The sequence below is a fragment of the Heptranchias perlo genome, chromosome 10 (assembly GCF_035084215.1).
Source record: "Heptranchias perlo isolate sHepPer1 chromosome 10, sHepPer1.hap1, whole genome shotgun sequence".
Lineage (NCBI taxonomy): Eukaryota > Metazoa > Chordata > Chondrichthyes > Hexanchiformes > Hexanchidae > Heptranchias > Heptranchias perlo.
Window position 1 is genome coordinate 63,927,867 of NC_090334.1, and position 25,911 is coordinate 63,953,777.

General features: G+C 42.2%; 1 protein-coding gene across 1 annotated transcript in view; it reads left to right on the forward strand.

Moving 5' to 3' along the window:
- Positions 1-25,911, forward strand: part of ppp4r4 (protein phosphatase 4, regulatory subunit 4) — a 160,323-nt gene that overhangs the window by 127,269 nt on the left and 7,143 nt on the right. The window contains exons 15-21 of the mRNA XM_067991953.1: positions 474-579; positions 10,184-10,331; positions 15,380-15,524; positions 17,370-17,411; positions 17,523-17,597; positions 19,773-19,824; positions 25,707-25,812. Of these exons, the coding sequence (XP_067848054.1) occupies positions 474-579; positions 10,184-10,331; positions 15,380-15,524; positions 17,370-17,411; positions 17,523-17,597; positions 19,773-19,824; positions 25,707-25,812 (674 nt within the window). The remainder of the gene's footprint in view (positions 1-473; positions 580-10,183; positions 10,332-15,379; positions 15,525-17,369; positions 17,412-17,522; positions 17,598-19,772; positions 19,825-25,706; positions 25,813-25,911) is intronic.

Below are 25,911 nucleotides of genomic sequence, written 5' to 3' on the forward strand. Positions count from 1 at the left end.
TACAGTTTCTTCTCTGACTTGGAGTGTGCATATATTTCTGATTCTGTTTAAGTCTGCAATATTTATTTATAATTATTTTTCAACTTGCTAAAGATGTCAGGGCACCATTAGAAAATATCATTGATTAACCACTGTCAACCATTGTAATTTCTAATGTTAGATCATTTTTAATGTTCAGGTCTTCTGATAGATTTTTTTGCTTAAGGAATAGATCATTATTAAGTGACTTGCCTGTTAGCATTTAATTTCAAATTTACGTGCGCGTTAATTGAGAGATTTTGTTAAAGTTCTGTGTTGCATGCTTTCCTTATGAAGAACTCTTCACTTCATTAGTAGCAAACAGAATTTAAAAATATAATTTATTATGTCGGTATGCAGCATCTTTGATGTCAACACATTGTTACATGACCATTTTTGAAGGAAATGCTAATTCTGATAACACTAAAATTCAGGTTGGGATTATTATTATCTAGAATGTCCTCCCAGTCCAAAGAGCCTCAGCCAGAACCCTCTGTGTATTTGTTCGGTACAACCGTAAACAGGAGCAAAGACAGGAAGTATGCGGTAAACTCATTGAACGTAAGTATTCTTTTAAAAGTAGATGTAGTAAAATAACTTATAGTCTGTCAGCAAATTGTTTCCCCAAAATTGGAAGAGAAATCCTAGAGTAGTAGAAGCCAAACTACAAATCTTCCTTTTCCAATGCCCTTTCCACAATGAGAAAATAAAAGTGAAAGAAAGAAGTGCCTTTCACGACCTCAGGATGTCTCAAAGCGCTTTACAGCAAATGAAGGACTTTTGAAGTGTAGTCACTGCAGCCAATTTTGCACACAGCAAGGTACCATAAACCACAATGAGATAATGACCAGGTAATCTGTTTTAGTAGTGATAGTTGAGGAATAAGTATTGGCCAGGACACTGGAGAGAACTCTCTATAGCCTTCTTTGAATACTGCCATGGGATCTTTTACGTCCACCTGAGAGGGCAGATGGGGCCTTGTTTTAACATCTCATCCGAAAGACAGTACCTCCCTCAGTACTGCACTGAGAAATCAGCCTAGATTATGTGCTCAAGTCTCTGGAGTGGGACTTGAACCCACAACCTTCTGACTCAGAGGTAAGAATGCTACTACTGAGCCACGGCTGACACCATAAATATTAAGAAGTCTTGATATAAGTCACCAGATTTGGCACATATGCAAAAATTGCATTGTGCAAGTGAATAACATGAATCTAAGCACAAAGAGGAAACTGCATATGAGTTAACTTCTGGACTCAGCTATGGGAAACATAATTCAACTAGGAACAGAACCATATGACAAAACAAGCTCTAATCCCAAAGAACTTTGTATTTCTGTTGCTGCACTAATTAAGTTCCTATGTGCGGCTATAGAAGCCCCTTAGGCTGGGTGGTGCATTTAGATGAGGGATGCATTTAGATAATATGATTTGTTCAACGTCTAACTGCTTAATCCTCACAGCAGTAACATACACAACCAAACAAGGAGAAAGCAGGGGCTCAATTTTGAAATGTTGGCAGCGGGGGGCGTGAAGGTGCGTGTGGCAAACCCAAATTTAAAAAAAAAATTACCTTTTCCGACACGATCGCGATGTAATTGATGGTGATTAAAGTTCTTACCGGGTTTCATGCCTGGCTGCTAGCCTGATTGACAGGCTGGCTGCCAACAGGCGCTGCAACGCCAAGGTTGGGGGGGGGTGGGGGGAGGAAGAGGAAGAGAGAGTGACACATCATCCAGCGCTTGAACAGAGAGTGGAGGACGCAGAAGATCGGGTTGGGGTGGGGGTGAGAGTGGAAGATCGGGGTGGGGGCGAGAGTGGAAGATCGGGGTGGGGGTGAGAGTGGAAGATCGGGGTGGGGGTGAGAGTGGAAGATCGGGGTGGGGGTGAGAGTGGAAGATCGGGGTGGGGGCGAGAGTGGAAGATCGGGAGGGAGGGGGGTGAGAGTGGAAGATCGGGAGGGAGGGGGGCGAGAGTGGAAGATCGGGAGGGAGGGGGGTGAGAGTGGAAGATCGGGGTGGGGGCGAGAGTGGAAGATCGGGAGGGAGGGGGGCGAGAGTGGAAGATCGGGAGGGAGGGAGGCGAGAGTGGAAGATCGGGAGGGAGGGGGGCGAGAGTGGAAGATCGGGAGGGAGGGAGGCGAGAGTGGAAGATCGGGAGGGAGGGGGGCGAGAGTGGAAGATCGGGAGGGAGGGGGGCGAGAGTGGAAGATCGGGAGGGAGGGGGGCGAGAGTGGAAGATCGGGAGGGAGGGGGGCGAGAGTGGAAGATCGGGAGGGAGGGGGGCGAGAGTGGAAGATCGGGAGGGAGGGGGGCGAGAGTGGAAGATCGGGAGGGAGGGGGGCGAGAGTGGAAGATCGGGAGGGAGGGGGGCGAGAGTGGAAGATCGGGAGGGAGGGGGGCGAGAGTGGAAGATCGGGAGGGAGGGGGGCAATCGGAGAGGGACATCGGGGGAGAAGGGGGCAATCGGAGAGGGACATCGGGGGAGAAGGGGGCAATCGGAGAGGGACATCGGGGGAGAAGGGGGCAATCGGAGAGGGACATCGGGGGAGAAGGGGGCAATCGGAGAGGGACATCGGGGGAGAAGGGGGCAATCGGAGAGGGACATCGGGGGAGAAGGGGGAAATCGGAGAGGGACATCGGGGGAGATCGGAGAGGGAAATCGGAGAGGGACATCGGGGGAGATCGGAGAGGGACATCGGAGAGGGACATCGGGGGAGATCGGGAGAGGGACATCGGTGTGGGGGAAGGCAGAGGGGGAGATGGGGGAGATCGGAGAAGGACGTCGGGGGAGAGGGGGGAAATCGGAGAGGGACGTCGGGGGAGATCGGAGAGGGACGTCCGGGGAGAAGGGGGAGATCGGAGAGGGACATCGGTGTGGGGGAAGGGAGAGGGGGAGATGGGGGAGATCGGAGAGGGATAGCAGAGAGGGAGACATCGGACATTGGATGAGGATGGAAAGGTAGGTTTATTTTGTTTTTTAACTTTGTGCAATGGTTTTTTATTTAATTTATTTTGTTTATTTTTGCCTGATCCGGCTTTCATGCCTGGTTTGACCAGGCGTGAATTGGAAGCTGTGGGAAAGCCGCCCAGGCAAGTTTAAAATCATTTCAACTATCTACTACATCAGAAATAATGTACCTTAAGTACCTCAATGAGGTACATTTGGTTCTTTAATTATCAACCTGCCGACTTTAATTGCCGGCGGGACTTCTGGATTCATGAACCGCACACACAGGTTCATCTGTAGGGAACCCGGAAGTCGGCGGGTTGGAGCTGTCTTCCGAACCTGCTCAGCATTTTCGCAGCCCCCCCCCGCCCCCAACACCCCCGCAATTTGATTTTAAAATTGAGCCCCAGGTCTTTTGTTTTCTCACTCTGGACATCGTTTTAGGCTCCACATGGCATTCATGGCACTTCATTATTTGATACAGTGTGCTCTGTTGATGATCTCCTCAGTAAAAACACGATCCTGTCTTGTGAATGAAATGATGTATCATTGGCGTCAAGCGGCAGGACAGTGTGCATAATACTGATGTCCTCGAGCGCTGCAATATAACTGGAATTGAGGCCACAATCAAAAAGGTCCAGTTGCTTTGGTCTGATTATAGAATTTCCAAAGCCGTCTTCTACTGCAAGCTGCAGTCCAGATATCACAGCAGAGGTGGACAGATGAAACACTTTCAAGACGCACTAAAGGCCACCTTAAAATCTTGCAGTATTAACCCTGACATCTGGGAAGACACAGCCACTGATGGACCACAATAGTGGCATATCTGCTAGGGGTTGATTTGAATGAATTTGAGGCTGCAAGGTTGCAAGATCTGGCTGTCAAGCACCTGGCATTTTATCTGCCCACTTCTGGCTTTCAATGCGTTATATTTGCGTCCAGGATCAGGCTCTTCTCCATCAGCGCACCCACAATAACTGAGACTCATATGTCAATTCGACGGGAGACTCCATCACTACAACCAGTCACTTCAAAAAAAAAAACTTTTAAATTTGTCAAACACAACTTGCGATTGACAAATCCATGCTGGCTGCCCTTAATTATTCCATCAATCTCTAAATGCTTATTAATTTGATCTCAAAATATGGATTCTAAGTTTTGCCCACAACTGATATTAGACTAACTGGTCCATAGTTACCCAATTTATTCTTCCCTTCCTTCTTAAACAAAGATGTTGCATTGACTACTCTCCAATCTCCTAGAATATCTAAGGAGGATTGGAAAAATTGTGATCCTTCCTTCAACAGCTACAGTGCATGGCATCAAGGTCTGGTTTATTTTGAGTTCTATTAAGTTTTTCAGGATCAAATTCTTCTCTATATTTATCTTTAAAAATTGTTCCATATCTTCCTTTAGTATACCTTTCTGTCATCATTTGTAAACCCCAGCACAAAATGTTAATTTAATGTATATTTTTGCCACACCTTTTTTCTACACAACTAGATTCATCCTTCAGAGGTTTGACTTTTTTTTTAGATTTTTTTACTTTTAATATGCTTACAAAGCACTTACTATTTCCTTTTATATTATCCACTTGTCTTTTTTCATTTTCCCTTTGAGCATTGCTAATCTCCCTACTACACACTTTTATTCCTCATGATTTTCTTTAGCATTGTTGACCCTAGTTTTATCATTATTAAGTTTCAGCTTAGTGTTAATCCCTCCATTTACACATGGAACTCTATCCTGTGATGTACCCCCTTTTCCCCTTATAGTAATATATATTTTGGGTTCTTACCCATCTCATATTTGATATATTCTTCTAACTTTTTTGCCCAGTTAATTTGAGCCAGATCCCTCCTTTTCTTACTGAATTTTGACTTTTTCTAGTCCAGTACTCTTTGTTATACTTTTCTATTCTCACATTGAGGCTACACTATGGTCCCACTTCCTTTCCCAGAACCAAATCAAGCAATGTTTCCTTCCATATTGGAAGAGAAACATAATGGGGCAGAATTCGCTCCCGAAATAATGGAGGAGCTCAACAGCGCTGCCAGTTTTTAGTGATGAATCGAAGGAGTAAGATCCCACGTTTGCACATGCACACTAAAACGCTAAAATCAGGAAGGTGCTCCTAGTGGTGAATGGGTGATATGACAGCTTCGAATTAAAGGGCCATCACACGTTGCAATCAGAGAAATCATTGATAAAGTATAAATTTGCTCATCTGCCCAGTTGGAAAGTAACTAATTACGCCACCAAACAGGTACGCTTAAAAATACCAAGTCCAAACTAACTTTTAACAGCGTGGATAGTCTTAGTGACTGCCAAATTAACTTTTAAAAATGTGGAGTCTCATATTGCTCCTTATTTTAATAGTTTTTAGCCATTGAAATTTTTTCTTAAAAAATGAACAATTTTTTTTTGCTTTTCCCTTCTGTCTCTTTAATTTAATTCAATTATTTCTTTTGCTTTTTATTAAAGCTTTTTTTAATCTACAATGACATACAGAATAACTAACTTTAAATGAATGAAGCCTGCTTGCCTGCTTGAGCAATGATGCCTGAATCTGTAGGCGTGACTTCTCTTCCTGACAGATTTTGTGGGCGTGTCTTCTATTCTCACAGACTGTTCCATGCGCATGAACTTACTCTGCTCAGCGGCTGAGTTGATAGCGCACAATTTTTTTTAAAAGTTCAAAATCAAGCAAGTTGATGCCACAGAGCCTGCAGTAAGTATTTTCGTTAATTTAATTCGTAGGAGCTCTGCGCGAGTTCTGGCCCAATGTTCTGAGAAGCAGTCTTAAATGCACTCTAAAAAGGGTTCCCCACTTTGAACACTTACATTACTTTTATCCCAGTATATCTTGGGATAGTTAAAATAGTTATTGCCTTGTTGCTCTTACGTCTACACTCATCTTCACTTTTTGATAGGCTGTAATAACAATGAAAATTGTGCCACTTCCCTTCCCATTCTTTATCCCTGTCCATATGAATTCGATCTTAACGCAGCCCCCTAGAACAATTTTGCATTCTAAAACTGATAAAAATCCATATTACTGCAACCAACCCTCATTTTTCCTCTTGAGTTCTCCTATAAATGTTAAAACTGGAATATTAAGTTCCCAGTCAAGCCCAAACCTAAGCCATGTCTTTGCTGTATAACACCCTTCGATAACTCTTAATGCTTCTAACTCCCCACTTTTGTTTTGGATGCTTCTTAATTCACATATCTATCACTCAATTGAAAATCCAAATTTTGGCATTTTTTTTTAATTCTTCAACTCTCCAATTTGTTCAATCACTTTCCTGATTTTCTCTCTTTCCTTTTCTGTACCTCCTGCATTTTTGCTTTCCTTTCTGTTTCCTCATCTTTTTTCTGCCATCCATCACACAGAATACTTACTCTCTCTCACCTCCACCCCAAAAAAAAATGATGGAGAGATATAGCATCTCATCTAGCCAGCTTTTGAAGGGAAGGTACGATGAGTCACCAACGACTGCAGCAGTAGTTTACTGTTGCCAACTTGGTTTCTAGGCAATTTGCAGCACACAAAAAAAAACCCTGCATCAATAAATAAAAAAAGGAATTCTTTTCTGTTCAGCAGATCACAAGATAATTACATTGAAAATGGTCTTTCAATCCATTTTAATTCATCCATCCAGAAGCATCATACGCTCCTCCATTGCAGCTTTCAATTATTTCTTAAAATATTCCAAGGTTTCCACTTCTATTACTCTATCTTGGAGTCTGTTATTCTTCTGAGTCAGAAGATCATGGGTTCCAGCCTCACTGTAATCCACACCAACACTGAAGAGTAGTAGTATGGGGCTGCAGGCTTTTGGATCAGATGTTAAACCAGGGCCTTGTGTCTCTATTTGATTGGACCTAAAAGATCCTATGGCACAAGAGCAGGGAAGTTCTCCTGGTGTCCTGGCCAACATTTATCCCTCAAGCAACACTGCAGATTACCTCATTTATCTCATGACTCTTTGTGGGACCTTGCTGTGTACAATTTGGCTGCCACATTTGCCAACGTAGCAACAATGGCTGCAGTTGAAAACTAATTCATTGGCTGTAAAATGCTTTGGGATGTCCCAAGTACATGAAAGGTGCTATATAAATGCAAATTCATTTGCTTGTTCTTAAATTTGCCTTTTGCTAGTTTGAAACTGTGTCCCCACGTCCCACTCTTGCAATTTAATTTAAAGTAATATTCCGGATTTATCTTTTCCATACTTTTAACTAGCTTGTACACTTTTATAAGATTCCCCTATCCAGGTTGCCAAGCCCAAGTTTCTCCCAGCTTTAGTGATAAATTAGACCTTTCACATTAGAACTCAATCTCGTGACTTTTCTCCGCATGACCTCTAACACTTCCAATGTCTCCCTTGTGCATACGAACATACGAATTAAGAGCAGGAGTAGGCCATTCGGCCCCTTGAGCCTGCTTTGCCATTTGATAAGATCATGGCTGATCTGATTGCGACCTCAACCCTCAGCAACTACAATTGCACATAGTACTTAAGATGTCCAGAGCACTGTACAGTTTAATTGCAACTTCCTCTGACTTGTATTCTACTGTTCCGGTTTTTATTCAGAATTCTATTGATTTGGTTGATTAGTGCCCTACATTGGATGAAAATATTTAGCATTAAGTCAACGAAGACTTCTAGATCTCTCTCAGCTTTATCCTTAGCTATTTCAACACCATTCATGGAGTATGTATGTCACTTATTTTTCCTTCCAATGTGCAGTACCATGCACTTGCCTGCATTAAACTTCATCAGCCATTGATTTGCTCACATACTTATTTTGTCCAGCTCATTATGTAATTTCTGAGCTGCTTGCCCTGATTCCATTGCCCCTCCCAGTTTGGTATCATCAGCAAATTTGACCACTTTGCATTGAGTTTGAGTCCAAGTAATTTATGTACATGAGAAATAGTACTAATCCCAACACCGAGCCTTCAGCCATCCCACTCAGTACTTCCTACCATCTCCCACTTCAACATAACTCCTCTAACTAGTGATTGTTCTTTCCTACCCTTTAACCAGTTTCTTATCTATTCCCAATAATCAGGTTTAATCTGACTCCCCACAGCTTTGAGTTTGACTAATAACTTTGTGTGGAACTTTATCAAATGCTTTTTGAAAGTCTAGATACACTGTCATAGGGCTTTCCACAATCCGCTTGGGATGTCACTTCATCAGAGAAGTCGAAGAGATTGGTCAGACGTTCATCCACCTTCTGAATCCACCTTTACTACTGTTTACTAGGTTAATTATTGTACAGATAATCCTTAAGTTTGATCCATCTGTTCCATTCATTTACATGAAATGGAAGTGAGACTCATTGGTCTGTAATTGCTGGTGTCTATTTGGTCATGTACCTCATTTGGCCTGTTTCTAATCTACTGGGCATCTACCTGCCCTGTGACATGCTCACAATGGTTGTCAGTGTCTCTCAAATCTCCCCTCTCGTTTCTTTCAGCACCATCTATCCCTGCTGATTTATTTGTTTTGACCCATTAAGCCTGCACAGGGCTCCCAACTCATTCATATCGACTTCATTGATTTTACTTGTGGTGGGGGGTGCACATTGTGAATAGTTGGAGTAAATAATTGTTTGGAATATTAACTATTTTCAGCTCATCCTCAGTTTTGGTTCCACTTGCATCTTTTATGGTTTCACCTCTTCTCTAACTGCCCTTTTACTGTTTTAGTACTATTTTGTTACTATTCTGTTCAGTCTTTGCTGCTATTTTTTTCTAGGTCTTTGTATATAATTAACAACTCCACTGTTTAATATTCCAAACAATTACTTACTCCAACTGTTTTTGATTCTACTCAGAATCTAGCACATGTGCAGTAGCTTTTTTTTAGATCAGGAGTATGTTTTGCTGCTAATTTAAACCATTCACTATATCCTTGAGAGTGAGTTTGACACATCATTAAATTCTGTACCATTAAATTGGGATTTAAATTTTTATTGAACATGTAAGCATCTCATTGCAGCTATGTCTATCTCGAATTAATTTAAAACTTCTTATCTGGAAAATGGCTGTTTTACGGCACATGTCAGGTGGTGAGGGAGCTGCATGCCTTGGCCACACATCCATCTTACCTGATACGGCACGAGAGCTAACTTCATCCCACCGTAAATATTGGAGTTTTGTCCTTTTAACTTAGCCAATATGAATTTGACAAAGGTATTCAGTTTTATCCTTTTGTTGTAAAGAACACATTGTTAAGTAGGTATATCTAATATTGTATTTTATCATAGCAGGACTAGCTAAATATGCCACTTAATGGAGAAATTTGTTAGTTAATGTCTTTTATCAATATATAGATTGATAGGAAAAGATTTTTCCCCATCATCCAGTCAAAGCTGAGGGCAATTTCACAAGATTTTGTTTCTAGCAAATAGTTTTAATATTAGTGCTTGGAGTAACTCTCACACTGTTGTAAACATTACTCTTTGAATATGCAGTTTAGTGGATCGATATCCCTCTTTCTTCGAATGGTTCTCCATCTACTGTTAAGTCCTCTCCCTCATCCTTTCGTCTCTTATGAACCTTTGTCATAAATATTATCTGTACTTTTCTGTGCCTGCAGTAGAGATAAACCTTACATAGCAATTGATGTTAAAATGGTAGAACTTTGTTATTTTTAATCATTATCACAAATGGTCTAGTATAGCTATTACTATGAGACTTTAGCAGAACATTTTCCTTAATTGATATTAAAAAATAAAGTATGCTTAACATTTATTGTTAAATCTTAAAGATGCAGTTGGTTGGAAGATTTGTTTTATGTGGAAGGTGCCTAAAGGTGCATAATTATCTATTTTCTATCATGCCCTATCTCTAAAATTAGCCACTTGTAAATTTCAAATATAATAATCTAGTGCTGGAAATACGTAACAGGTCAGTTAACATCGGTAAAGAGAAAAGACAGGTTGTTACTTTGGGTGTATAACCCAAAAACATCAATAATCCAGTCTTTTCTCTTTACAAATGCTGGCTGCTGTGTATTTCCAGTGTTTTCTGTTTTTACCTCAGATTTCATGCCCGTACCTTTTTTAGATTTTACTGTCAATTTATAATGCTGGGTATTTTGAAATAGAAGCAGAGACTGTAATGAAACCACAGAATATGCTGCATTTGAAAAAACCTTTTGTTCTATTAATTAAAACATTTTATTTTTCTGCTCCAGAACTTGGTCAAGGAAGAAGTTGCTGGAACAGACTAAGATTTCTTGACACCTGTGAATGTATCATGGATCTGTTTTCAAAAGCCTTCTTCTGTAAATACTTTTTCCTGCCTGTACTTGAACTTTCAAATGACCCTGTTCCAAATGTAAGGTGAGTAGATCATTGATATAATACTAGATGTTATACACTTGTTGCTTATTACCATTTTGTAGTAATCTTTTTAATTCTTGTAGAGGAGGAGAATCAAAGCAAACTTCATGTTCTATCTGGTTCACTGCTACAGAGCATGTGGCGCAACCTGGTCACAATGTCAGAATTTCCCTAGGTGGCACAAATAATTAGGCTTAACTCCATCTGGCGAATATTCCCTGCTGCATCAGTGTGACATTTGTATTTTCCACAGATAGCCTTTGAGATTGTGAGAACTGAGACTGATACCATTTTGAATTTTGGAGTAATTCTGTGCTATACAGTAATATCCATTCAGATTAACTCGATCATTGGAACAAAATTTAAAGTAATCACTAATACTTTATGGAAAACATTTTTTTTGGGTTGAAGCCTACATCTCTCGAGATAATGAGCAATGGTTGGAGTGAGGTTTAACAAAACAGAACTATTGGGGGTGATTTTAAACCCCAAGAACAGGTGGGTTGGGAGCGGGTGGGAGCTGAAAATAGTTATTTGTTTGGGTCGTGAACGCAACATTTTTGGACTTGGCATTCCCAGTGGGGAGCCTGTACTTTTCCACGCCGACGTTAAAGCTGGGTTGCGGTCGCGACCCAAAAAACAACTGTTTTCAACTCCCACCCGCCCCCGCCCCCAACCTGTTCTTGGGATTTAAAATCACCCACATGGTTTCTGTTCCTGTTTTTAGCATTAAAGCATTTGCACATGTACTGAACACCTGCACTACTTAAATTAGCTATTTTGTTGGTTACTTATTGGGTTAAATACTGATTTCCACATACTCTTGGACATAGTGGGCTATAAATTGGGCCGTGTAGCACTCATTTTGTAGGCGCTATACAGCCTCCTAAGGACCCGAAATGGCATCTGGAATGCACATGCACACTTCTAGCATCTTGGTAAAGACGTTTGCGCACGTGCAGATAACGAGCTGGCACCATGTAAAGCAGGGAGACTATGCGTTACATCAGTGTGCAATGCTGATTTAAAGAGACACATGTGATTTTGGAACTCAACACTCCAGCCATCACACAGCTGAACAGGTCGTAAACAGCATGGAGGACCCCCCCCCACCACCATCAGTGATATTTAAAGGGATCATGCAGGAGCTACAGGTTAGTTGCTGGATTATTGCTTCTGGCTGTTGATGCATTTGTACCTGTTTTTAGAGGTCTCCTCTATGTGAATACTAGGTCTAAGGGACATAGCCTGAAAATTAGAGCCAGGACTTGCAGGAGTGAAGATAGGAAATGCTTCTACTCACGCAAAGTAGTTTGGAACGCTCCTCTGCAATCGGCAGTTGATGGTAGCTCAGTTGTTCATTTTAATCTGAGATTGATAGATTTTTGTTAACCAAAGGTATTAAGGAATATGGGGCTAGGTCACAGATCAACCATGATCTCAATGAATGGCGGAACAGGCTCGAGGGGCTAAATGGCCTACTTCTGTTCCTATCTTCCTATAATAAAGTTGTAGTACTCTACTGGGAGTGAACTGGCCAGCTGACAGGCATTTGCAAGGGCACTGACAGAGTGGCAGGGGTGGTAGAGGAATGCTGTCATCCTGAGAGAGGACAGCAGGTTCACATTCCATGGAGCCACTGCCACTTGCTGCCTCCTGTTATGCGCCACCTTCTCCTGCAAGAAAGTGGGACGTGTATCGGTGAGTGTTCTGCAAGATGTTTGGGTGATGTGCCTGTAATGGTTGAATAGCTGCCAATTTGTGTGACCTGTGAGTTGTGTGTGTGCGGCTTGCAACAATGGTAATGTGAGGGTGAGAGGAAGCATCTGATTGGAAGAGTTGAGTACTGATGAAAAGAGTTTGTTGGTAGGTGGGTGATGGGGGGTGTAGTGCGTGGAGCAGTGGATGCGGCTAATGGTGCAGTTGGTAGGAGATGCCACTTGACAGTTGACCTCATTCACCTTGACACTCTGTCAAAGCATTGAACTTCCTGCACTGCATCCATGTTTGTGGTGCTGTGCGCCTGGCATTGACTTTGTCCCCTGCTGCCTCCCACTGCCTCTTGAGCATATGTTTGGAGGGCCTCTTGTCCCCCTGCGGATATAGGATGCCTCTCCTTCTGTCCTCCTCTTGCACCAAGGCCACTAGTGCATCATCAGAGAACCTTGGTGTACGCTCTATCGCAGGCCTGGTACAAACTCAGATCGGCAGATTGGTGAGGTCTGGGGTGCAGATGGGAGGATGTGGGATTTAGTAGTGCACAACCTTTATTTAATGTTTTAACATAACTCAACAGTTTGTCATCATAGGGACGGGATCTGCATCTGTGTTTTACTTGTACGTGTCTGATCTCCCGTAAGACTCTGTGCAGACCCGTGACTTATATTTTGCAAATAAGAGGCGCAGGCTGCCTTTAAGTGGTGCTAGCCAGTCGTGATATTGGGGCCCCTTGCTGGTGAGCAGCCACTCAACAGCACAGCTGGGCCTGGCTGCTTGCAGCTATCAAGTAAATCACCAAGCAGCACGAATGTTACAAGCCCGGTTTTGGGGGTTGTCCATTATAACCCTCAGTGTATTTGCCCATTAAATCATGTAGATGATTCAGGGCTTGCTAGAATTGTACTGTTTTCACAATATGCTAAAATATGTGCAGGCATTCCAAACCAAAATTGAAGCAGCAATACCAGAAGACACCTATAGTGTCAAATGTTATAGGTTTGACAAAGGTACATAAAAATGTTAACTTTTTTGTATTGCAAAGCATATATTTTGATAGAAAATACTTTGAAAATGTAAATAATTCTCCTAATATAGCCAACATATGTGCTAGTGGTATGCTGTAAATTACAATATACAGTTTCACAATTATTATTAAATACCTAAAGTTTATTGTACATGCTGCCAAAATTATGCTGAAATTGCATGCTGACAAATACCTACTTCAACAATTAGAGCTTTGTGTTAGGAAATTATTGTGCCAGAAAAGGACAAAACATTTTTTTAAGAAAAAAAACCTGTGTCATTATATATGTATATATTGTTTATTTGAGGGAGGTTTAGGTTTTATTGTCGCCATTTGCAAAAATATTTCTAATTATATTGGTAAAACTCTTAACAATTATTTCTTAAAACACCGTCATCTATATGTAGCATTACTGTAAGGAAAGCTATGTAGAAATACAATATAGGGTTGGGGAAGGGTTGATCACTGGTTCTAAAATTCCTTGATTTTGCAATATTCATCTACTCATTCACTGGAGTTAACTTGTCTACAAGATGAATAAAAAACAAAATACTGCAGATGTTGAAATCTGAAACAAAAGCAGAAAATACTGGGTTCATCAGCAGATCAAAGCAGCATCTATGGGGAGAACAGACTCATTAACATCCTGGGTGTAGACCCTTCATCAGAACTGGAAGATTTTACAGATGAACAACATTTAAAAAGGAACAGAGAATGGGAAAGGGGAAAGATGAAGCACAGAAGGCAGATTAGGTGACTGCTGCACATCTCCATTCTGTCTGCAAGTGTAACGCTGAGCTCCTTGGTGCTTGCCACTTCAATTATCTGTCTCACTCCCATTCAGACCTCTCTGTTTTTTGCCTTCTATACTGTTCAGATGCAGATCAGTGCAAGCTGCTGGAAATGCACCTTATCTTTCCACTAGGCACTTTGCAGTCCTCTGGCCTTAATACTGACTTTAACAACTTCAGACCTTAACTACAGCTCCCATTTTCTCCTTGGCAAGAAGTGTTCATATCACTTCTGTCATTTAACCATTTTCTGTTTCCTGCTTAATGAGTTTACAGGTCATTCTATTTCTTTTCCTATGTCTACATTTCTATTTCTTCCCCTTCCTCATTTCCCTTGCTCTGTTCCTTTTTAACTGCTGTTCATCTGTAGCATCATCCAGTTCTGACAAAGAATCCATACCTGAAACGTTAACTTGTCTGTTCTCCCCGCAGATGCTGCCTGATCTGTTGAGAATTTCCAGCATTTTTTTGTTTTTGTCTGCAAGATGACCCACTTGGTAATGGGAGATGGGAATTGAAATACTCAATAATCCAATGCCCGAGCCAGGCAGATCTACAGTATTTTAGGGTGCTGTTGATAATTATCCAGCAAGCTAAGCTTTTTGATAGGACCCGGAGGGGAACCCTAACCCTGCAAGCTAATGACCTAGTGAGCAGGGTAGTCCTGCCTGGACAAGCAGGAGGAACCTTCCCAGTGCTGTGGGCTGGTAAGCTGTGTGGTTTTAACTTGTTGAACTGCAGCACAACTTAGGATTCCCCAAGCCTTGTTTGGTTTGTGCAAATAGGGTGTCTCCCTATGTTCATTCCATTTCAGATGAATGGAAATTCTACTTGGGTGTAATTCTCAATAGTTTGGTTTGGAGACTTTTAGGTTAAGTTGGTGATGGATTTTTGTGTTTGTCAGACTGCTGGCTGACCAAAAAAAAAAATTGCTGCTGTGCTAATTCTAGGTTTATGGATGGTACAGCTGTGTATGCGAATGCCTGTATAGCACTCATTAGAAAGCATCATCCACTCCATGTAAATACAGTTGTAAATTCGGCATAATTTCCCCAACCCCATTCTCTGGTTTGACATCTAATGATAGTAAATTACACATCAGTAAGTACATATCACAGGCCTGAGTATTTAAAATGAATCATAAATTATCTGTTACAGCAGCTTTGCAAAGATGCCCTCCCACTGATGTTCTTATACTTTAACCCTATGATCCTACAGCAGCATTAAGGGCTGTGAAATCATCTCCTCATCTCTCCCCTCTGTTCCCCCTCCCCCCCCATACACAGCTACATTTTGAAAAATATGTAACAATAGATCACAACATACCAGACCATACCACCAAAGAAAATGTCCATTTGGAGGCCTAACAGAGTTGTAGAAAAATGTTGGGAGTTATTTTCATTGTAAGGTTGCAAAGTGTTTTGAAAATGCAAATAATTTTCTTAAAATAACTGACACTAGTGCTGGTGGTGTGCTGTAACTTACAATATATGGTTTCATGATTATTCTTTCAGGATTAAATTCTGTTACATGCTGCCAAAATTGAAGTCTGCACTGAAACTGCCTGCTGACAAACACCTACTTCAACAACTAGAGCTTTGTGTTAGGAAATTACTGTGTCAGGAAAAGGACAAAGATGTTACTGCTATAGTGAGAATTGTACGTTTGCTTTTACAACTTTTTTGAAACTAGTTACGCTGCGCTTGGTCTTGAATCATGACAATTTAGATTAGGCACTTAGTTCTATGTGACTGGATCAGTGGTCCATTTGAAAGAAAAGTGCATCTGATTTTAGATAAGCAAGTGCATAAATATTATTAATGCTATAAATTTCTTATACAACTTTTTGCTTGAAAATTCTGTTTAATTATTCAAAAAAAAATCAAGATATTCAAATTAGATATAATGGGCCAGATTTTGCTTCAAAAATAATGGTGTCTAAATGATTATTATTAATATGAAAATCGACCAGCAACTTGTAGCGTGGAAGAGATGCCCCATGAATTGCGAATCGCCACAAGTTGTTGGCTAATTTTCGCTGCTCCTCCGTTAGTTTCGTAAAAACAACATCTTGCGCTTAACCTCCCGTGATTTTCAAGAAGTTGCTGCATTTGCACATTAATTGTCATTTAAACTCACCACAGAAAGTTAAGTCTTGTGATTAACAGCGTACATACCCCTTTAACGATGTGATAATTGTTAATGACTGCCAATCAACCTCTCTGGCCCAGAAAGTAAACAATTATAAGCGTGGAGTCCCATTCCTTCAGGTTGTGAATTGATTTAGGAGATTTTAAAAATGTCAAATTTTAAATTTTAGAAAAAAAGTCTTACTTTTCCTTTTTGACTTTTTCTCTCGCTCTTTATTTCTCTTCTGTACCTGATTTGACATTGAATTCATCCAATCTAATTCACCCACGTGAATGCAAAAGACAAGGCTGAAGCATTTGCAACCATCTTCAGTCAGAAGTGTCGAGTGTATGATCCATTTCGGCTTCATCCTGATGTCCCCACCATCACAGAAGCCAGTCTTCAGCCAATTTGATTCACTCCATGTGATATCAAGAAACGACTGAGTGCACTGGATACAGCAAAGGCTACGGGCCCCGACAACATCCCAGCTGTAGTGCTGAAGACTTGTGCTCCAGAACCAGCTGTGCCTCTCGCCAAGCTGTTCCAGTACAGCTACAACACTTGCATCTACCCAACTGCAGCGGTTCAAGAAGGTGGCTCACCACCACCTTCTCAAGGGCAATTAGGGATGGGCAATCAAATGCCGGCCTCGCCAGCAACGCCCACATCCCATGAACGAATTTTTAAAAAACCCTTCTTCTCAGTCCTTCCTCTGTTTATTTCTTAGTCCTTAAATCTCATTGGTTAAGGAGATACACTGTTTGTCCCGTTCACCAAGGTCCCAGATGCCCCAGTGCTCTCACCATACCTTTATCAGCTCACACTTCCAGCAACTTTGTGGGCAAAAAATGCTAAAACCTAAATATGCACGAACTAGTCTGACTAAATGGGGCACACTACAAGATGCCCGCTCCAGCAAAATCTGGCCCATTATTTCATATGTTTATGCTGTCACAAAATTATTTGCTTATCACAAATCAACCCACGCCAGTGTACAATGGAGCCAGTTTCATTTCTGCTAAAATTCTGTTTCTTGAAAGTATCTTTCTTTCTAGAGATGGTGGTATGGTTTTGGGTTTCTAAGTCAAGGACTTGTTTAGTTCTTTCCAGAAATGAGCCTCCTATCAAATGGTATTAGAGTATCATGAATGCAATCTGTGGGGAAATTTGTTGGCTAGGACGCTCTGTCATTTAGCAGGAGGAGAGGAAGTGCACTGACTGGAAGCAACAGTGGGGAAAATTCCTGATGAAAGTGATTTATGTTTAGAAATTCATTTTTTGTTTTTTTTGAAAATGTACTTACAAACATACTTGTGTTTATCATTTCCATTCAAGTGCTACCATCACTCGTTTACTCTTGACTTTTTTTAGATTACATTGGAATTAGATCGAATGGAAACTAACATGGAATCTGTAAGTTAGCATTTTGCTGTAGCTTTGTTCCGAAACAATCAATTGTTCTATAAACAAATTATGCAATTCAGTTACTAATCAAATAGGGTGTGACTTATTTTTCTCCTCAAGTTTCCCAAAAGGTTGCAAGAAAAAGACTTGCTAGATCACAAGAAGGAAAAGGAAGAAAATTTGCTTCTAGAAATGGTAAAATCTGCATTATACTGAAATGTTTGTACCCTTTGAGAGATTACATTGTGTTTCATGTTAACTGCATATATGTCTTTGCTTCTTTTGGTATGATTCTCAGTACACAGAAGCAAAATGATATGTTAATACTGAAAATTGAATAATGTGTACCTCACCTGCAATTAATTTAAGTTATTCTGCCTCTGTTGTGTTGAACAGTTTTGTTGACATGTCAAACTTTTCGATAGGAGTTTTAAAGCACACTCAAAGACTCACAGCACAACATGTGGCTCAAGGGTTTAGTGGTGTCCTGATTAGTACAGGGAGAGACAGTTTAATGAATATGTTTGCAAACATCAAGTGCTGCCAACACTGTTTTACTCTTAAGCTTTGGCTTAGCAGCCCTGATAAAACTGGTCATAAACATACTTTACTGTCATATCTTGTACCAAAAGAAGAAAAAAAGAAAAATACAGCATACCAAGAAAGATCCAGGGAGATGCTTGTTCCACTTGTGCTTTTAATTGGCGTTTACCGCAAGATAACGAGCCAGAATTTGCTGTTAAATAACGGCGAGGCTAATGGCGCTTGCCATTATTTATGGGTAAATGGTACAGCAACTTCAGGAGCAGATGCATGTTTAAATGTGAATATCCAGAAGTTGCTGTCCGAGTTGCACACCACCTTACTCATATTTGGCTACGAAGAGAGGGTAAAATGGTTGTACAAGGTGCTGATACATCTAGGAGTCAATGGGCCAGAATTAGTTGTAGAAGGGCATCACAAAAACGGCATCTCGCCCTTAGCCTCCCCAATTTTTTTAGGGACTTGCTGTATTTGTCCATTAAACTCGCCACAAAGTTCAGCCTTGTCATTACAAGCGCAAGTGTCCTTTTAACAACATGATAAGTGTTAATGACTGCCAATGAACCCCTCTGGTACCGAAAATTAACTATTACAAGCGTGAAGTCTCATTTCTTCAGGTTTTGAATTTTTCAGAGAGATTTTAAAAATGTCAAATTTGATATTTTTTTTCCTTACTTTTCCTTTCTGTCTCTTGTTTTGTCTTAATCCAATCTTTCTTTCCTGCTCTTTATTTCTCTTTCTGAACCTGATTTGACATAGAATTCACCCTCCTTCTCAGTTCTTCCTGTGTTTATTTCTTAAATTCTGAAATCTGTTGGTTGCACTGTTCACTCAGGTCCTAGATGCCCTGTTTCCCTCGCTGCACCATTATCAGTTCACACTTTCTGCAACTTTGTGGACAAATATTTTTTGAGCTGAAGGATACAGGGGCAAGCCTAACCAACGGTAGATGCCCTTCTACAACTAATTCTGGCCCATTGACTCCTAGATGTATCAGCACCTTGTACAACCATTTTACCCTCTCTTCGTAGCCAAATATGAGTAAGGTGGTGTGCAAGAATTGATGTAAGTTAGCATTACGAGTTTCAAATGGTGGAACAGTCTATAACAGTACAGGAGAAGAATTTTCATATCACAATGGGGTGCATATGGATGACATTAGTACTAAGCCATAATTGTTTTACGATAAATTAGTCTAACATTTATAGTGAGGAAAATACTCAAGTGTTGTACAGGATGCTATATACATTCCCCTACATCAACAGCTTGCAATTGTATCTAATGAGCACCAAGGCCATAATGAGTAGCAAGCATGGATTTAGAAGCAATAGACCATGCTTCACAAATGTACTGAAATTGGAGGATGAGATATCCAGAATGTACTTGGATTTCAGAAAGTATTTAATAAAGTTCCATATGCTTTTAAATAGGGTAAAAGCTCATAGAATTAATAATGAATTAGCTAGCTGGATTGGAAACTAACTGAGAAATAAGAAGCAGAAGCTAATGATGAATGAGGAAAGCTCTTTCTGTTGGGACAGAGTTGCAGAGCTCTACAATGATCTGTCTTGTCTGTGGAGAGCAGCTTTCCAAGGTTGAACAGTAGAGATGTGAGATAGAGGTCTGGAGTGTTGTTTGATTACTTTTGAGATGAGGGAATAATTCTGCAAAACTTTTGTAGAGTTGTACGCAATCTATGATGGGAATGGTTTGAATGCCTTCTCTCATACCATGCTTTATATTCTTAAGTACAGATCTTTTCTGCGTGTTGTCTTTGTACTCTTAAGAATTTTTTTAAAAATTGCTCTCTAATATTTTGCTTAACAGGAAGAGATGGAAAAACGGGGAGAAAGCAAGTCAGTGAATGAAAAGAAAATACGTAAGTTTTTTTTCTTGCTCCAAGTTGATCTTAACATTTTGCTGCTGAACACACAATCCCGTCATGCAAAAATGATTATATTCTGTAAAATTAATTTTATAAATGCTGTAATAACTTCAGTGGAGCAGCTATTTCCTAAAGATTTATTTCACTAGGTTGTAAAGCAGTTTTACTCTTGCTGAACAGTATAGGTAGGCTCCACCTCATGGTATGAAAACCATCCTGTGGAGGTAGCAGGAGAGACAGATAAAGTAAACAAAAGTAAGCAAGGAAGAAAATAGAAAGTACAAGGCAAGCAAAGCAAGCACTTCACATGCTGGGTTAGTGATACCCAAACTCCAGGGGCTCGATGTTACCAGGGCTGCGGATTCGCGGTGGTGGGGCTATTGGGCACGTGGGTAACCCGCCCAGCGAAATCAGTCTGCCCCCCCGCGCGATCGCAGCCTAATTGGATCCACTTACTTGGTCTTCCGGGTTCCCCACTGCTGATCTGGGCGTCGGGCGGGCTGCGCATGCGCAGTAAGGTCTGTCACCTGGAGGAGCTCTATTTAAAGGGGCAGTCCTCCACTGACGCATGCTGCAAGAAATAGGAAAAATTACAGCATGGAGCAGCCCAGGGGGAAGGTTGCTCCCAGTTTAATGATGCCTCACTCCAGGTATCATTAGATGGGGTGAGGAGGAGGGGGAGGACAGAGATCTTCCCCCCCCGGCGGGCGGGAGGAAGCGGCCTGCCTCTGCCACCAGGAAGGCCTGGCTCAAGGTGGCAGAGGAGGTCACCTGCACCAACAACATATCGCCCACCTGCATACAGTGCAGGAGGCGCTGCAATGACCTAAGTAGGTCAGCCAAAGTGAGTACACTTAGTCATTCCCCTACACTCCGTCTGCCACATCACTGCCCCCACCCCATATCTCCTTCTGCACTGCCAACGGTACTCTGTCACATCACCCCTCACACCCACTCAAACCTCATCCTCATCTTACCTGCACTTACTCACCTCGCCAGTACTCATCCCGCCACTACCACTCAACCCAATCCTCATACAATCTCATGGCTCAATCTCATACTCGCCCTCTCATGCATCTCTTTCACAGTCAGCCTCACTCAACCTGCCACTGCCTGTGCTGCAGCCACAGGGCATGCATCACTTATGTGCAGTAGGCAGCGTAAGGCAATCGTGTCGTGAGCATGAAGGGGATGCACAAGGGTGTTTGAGGGTTTGTCATGGTTTTTACTTATATTGAATTTCTGACCAACTCACATTATATATTATATTGGCACCACTACTGCCACATCTTTGCGAATCTTATCTGGTTTGTGCAATAATGCCCTTTCCTGAGGATCACAATGAAGACCCGCACCTGATGCCACCCATTGTGTCACTGCAGAGTGGGTGTAGGTGTATTTGCAGGGCTCTTTTGTGCAGACGATTGAGAGATGTCGGCGATGTCCCCGGTGGCACCCTGGATGGATGCGGAGGAGAAGTTGTTGAGGGCAGTGGTGACTTTGACAGCGACAGGTAAGAAGATGGTGCTCGGGCCAACCGGGAGCAGCTCGGCATGAAGGAGGCTGCAGATGTCCATGACTACATGTCGAGTGACTCTGAGCCTCCATGTGCACTGCTGCTCAGAGAGGTCCAGGAAGCTGCGCCTCGGTCTGTGGACCCTGTGGCGAGGGTAGTGCCCTCTGCGACGCATCTCTCTCTGCAGTTGCCCTCCCTCCTGCTGTACAGGTGGATGTGTCACAGCACTCTGTTGTGGAGCTCCACGTGTCAGAGGTGGATGGCGAGGCTGGTGATGCTATTCGCCCTCCGAGGAGGTCATGACTGCAGCTAAAGCAGCCCCCATCCGGAAGATTTACATCTGAGGGGGTCCGCAAGGTAGGTACATGTCTCTGGACCCTGGGGTAAGTGTGCAAGTTGGTGACTTTGATTGTCAGGAGGAGGGTGGTGGAGGCCAAACTTTGTCCCAAATGACAGAGTGGCCTCCTGCAATGAGTGAGGGTCTCCACCCCCCCCCCCCCACCTGTCAAATGGACCTTTGCAGCTGCCACAGGCTGACAGCTGCAACACGTCCATTTCAACTGGGAGTGTTTCCCCCAGTATGGGAAACAGTCCCAGTTGTCTCTAAAATCCCACTCCTCCTCACATATTCCCTTATTCAGGTCTGTTAATGACCTGAAATAGCAATGTAAATAGTCTTAAGTGGCACCCCACTGGCTTTAATGGCCTGCGGGAGTCCCACATGCGGGGGCTGCGCGCGCACGTCGGCGCTTGTGCGGGGCACCCGGAAGTGGGCGGGTTGGAGCCGGGCTCCAAACCCGCTCCGGGATTCCCTGATTTTCGGAGTCCCCCCGCCAGGAACGCACCCGATAGCGGGTGCTAAAATGAAGCCCCAAGTCTCAGCACTATAGCTGTTATAATGGCCCAGAATTTGCTGGAAAGTTTTGGCATAACTATGCCATATTTTGGAGGGAATTCGTGCGCAACAGATTTGCGCTGGTTTTACGCTGAAACATTGAGGAAATTTGTGAATAGCAATCATTTGCGCCACTTCTGAGATACATCCACCGAAACCCTCTGACGCTCATTTACATGGTTCCACCCGATGCAAAAGGCCAACTCACATGAGTTTGCTGGCGGTACGCAAATAATGCGTTGACATAGATTTCTGGCCTAAAAGTTAAGCTCAGCATGGCCTGAGGTTGCCTAATATCGACGTAACTGAGATTTCTGGAGTCTGATAGCGATTTTCTTCACAATTTAAGTTTTTCTTATTGAGACCTGCATTATACTTAACCAAAGTTCTGTCACTCACAATGCATCTAAAACTTTATAGACCCTCTACCCCTCCAATACGTTCAGAAGGACTAAGCTGCTGGATTGACCTTTTGAATTGGCATGCCCCTGTTCTGCTTAATAATGGAAGAGGCCAGAGACTTTGAGAGTGACATTTTATTTGTATTCATTCATGGGATGTGGACATCGCTGGCAAGGCCAGCATTTATTGCCCATCCCTAATTGCCCTTGAGAAGATGGTGGTGAGCCGCCTTCTTGAACTGCTGCAGTCCATGCGGTGAAGGTTCTCCCACAGTGCTGTTAGGAAGGGATTTCCAGGATTTTGACCCAGCGACGATGAAGGAACAGCAATATATTTCCAAGTCGGGATGGTGTGTGACTTGGAGGGGAACGTGCAGGTGGTGTTGTTCCCATGTGCCTGCTGCCCTTGTCCTTCTAGGTGGTAGAGGTCACAGGTTTGGGAGGTGCTGTCGAAGAAGCCTTGGCGAGTTGCTGCAGTGCATCCTGTGGATGGTACACACCGCAGCCACAGTACGCCGGTGGTGAAGGGAGTGAATGTTTCGGGTGGTGGATGGGGTGCCAATCAAGCGGGCTGCTTTGTCCTGGATGGTGTCGAGCTTCTTGAGTGTTGTTGGAGCTGCACTCATCCAAGCAGGTAGAGAGTATTCCATCACACTCCTGACTTGTGCCTTGTAGATGGTGGAAAGGCTTTGGGGAGTCAGGAGGTGAGTCACTCGCCGCAGAATACCCAGCCTCTGACCTGCTCTTGTAGCCACAGTATTTATATGGCTGGTCCAGTTAAGTTTCTTGTCAACGCTGACCCCCAGGATGTTGATGGTGGGGGATTCGGAGCTGGTAATGCCATCGAATGTCAAGGGGAGGTGGTTAGACTCTCTCTTGTTGGAGATAGTCATTGCCTGGCACTTGTCTGGTATGAAAGTTACTTGCCACTTATCAGCCCAAGCCTGGATGTTGTCTTGCTGCATGCGGGCTCGGACTGCTTCATTATTTGAGGGGTTGTGAATGGAACTGAACACTGTGCAATCATCAGCGAACATCCCCATTTCTGACCTTATGATGGAGGGAAGGTCATTGATGAAGCAGCTGAAGATGGTTGGGCCTAGGACTCTGCCCTGAAGAACTCCTGCAGCAATGTCCTGGGGATGAGATGATTGGTCTCCAACAACCACTACCATCTTCCTTTGTGCTATGTATGACTCCAGCCACTGGAGAGTTTTCCCCCTGATTCCCATTGACTTCAATTTTACTAGGGCTCCTTGGTGCCACCCTTGGTCAAATGCTGCCTTGATGTCAAGGGCAGTCACTCTCACCTCACCTCTGAAATTCAGTTGTTTTGTCCATGTTTGGACCAAGGCTGTAATGAGCCAGGGCAGAAGGCACTGACCGAGTAAAGTTACTAGCGCAGCAATATAATGGTTGGGAAATTCCTTGGAGCTGTTCCCGCTCTGCTGGTATTACTTCGCCAGAAGGACGACAGAAACCTCCGGCCAAAATCACTCAAAATTGTAACTACATCTGATAGGGATTTTAACCTCAAGGTAATTCTGAATAATTCAATTGTAAACAATTTTACAACACCAAGTTATAGTCCAACGATTTTTATTTGATATCTACAAGCTTTCGGAGGCTTCCTCCTTCCTCAGGTAAATGTTCCTCAGGTAAATCTGAATAATTCAGATGATAATGTTAACAATGGCTTTTTGATGCTAGTGTTGAATGCTTCCCAAATTGACACCATGGTTGTAATAAATTGGTTAGCCAGGTGGTGAAGGATAGAATACTTGAGCCTGGTCCTCAGTTGCTTCCAAGCCTTTATTCATAGAGATCCACATTACGCACTGTGCACCTCCTAGATAAGCTGTCATATAAATGGATATGCATCACCTGAATACAATTAACACTAATTGATATAAATCATATGGATACAATAAACAATGGTGAAGGTGTGCAAATTAATCTTGGTTACTGGATGTACCAGCTGCCCTTTTAGTTGCATGTAGAAATAAGGTGCTAAACCAGAAATAAGTTTCTCTCCAGTAGACCCAGTGATAAAATGTCAGAGATCTCAAATGGACAACTATGAGATCAAACTCAGTTTTAACTGAGATTCACACGTCCTTCCCCACATTATGCAAGTTTGGCGGTTCTTGCCAGACCACTAAATGATGCAGCACTGCTGCTGTGAAGCATCAGAGTGCTCGGTTTCATACTCCACACATGCAAGTTTCCTGATTTTACAAAAAAAAACCACTAAACAGCAATATGGACACACACACTAAGTTTTTTTTAATGCGGGGAATACACCAATAGCCTAAAATTTATATCTACAGATGTAACAGAAATGGGCAACAATTGGTGGCCCTGCATTTGCGCTTGTTTTATGCCAGTTTTTACATTCAGTTATCGGCAAATGAGTTCTGCAGGAAATTTTGGCGTCTGTTCCCATCGTCCCTGCGTAAGTGCGATTCAAAAAATTCAAGAAGTGCAATGAATCTTAAAATGAGGAAGGAAATATATGTGGGAAGGGGCCAGAATAAAATGTATTTACTAAATTAACAACATAGGGGAAAGAAACAGGTCATGTTAACTTTTATTTAATGCATTTTTAAAATAGAATCTGTGCTAAAATGTAATTCCACTTGCAGCATAAATAAAGGATGCCTTCAAGATATGAATTGATATTAAGGCGACTTCACAGTGATATGAGTACTGAATGCAAGTCAGTTACTGCCCTGATTTCCAGAAAGTTATTCCATTTGTTCCACAGTGAAAGTTATGGACCAATTAGATGATGTGTACAGCTGGAGGAGTAATTGACCAGGCTGGTGTTACCCTTTATAGTTGTCTGCTTACAATGCTCTTTTCCTCAAACTTTTCTTTTGGAAGTAATTCTGTATTGTTGAATATTATAAAACACAAGCCTAGCAATGTACTGAACCACAAAAAAAATTCTCAATGTGCAGTGCTGTCAAAAGAAATGCAACCAGTTTCTGCTGTTGTTTTTATTTTCTCCTCCCGTGTTTACACTAAAAATCAAAATGGAATAATTTATTTTCTTTGCCAGTTTCATCTTTTAACAAAGATGGGAGGAAGAAGAATAAATTAGGTCGTAGTCGTTCACTTGGTGGCCGAGTAGCTCCTCCAAAGCTTGCCTCTGATAAATCCACAACGTAAGTAAAGTCATATGAGCAAAATGTCTTGAAGCTAAGAGGAAATTGCAAACCTCATTGTCGGTTGTTCTTACCATTTTTGTGGATGGAAAATTGCAA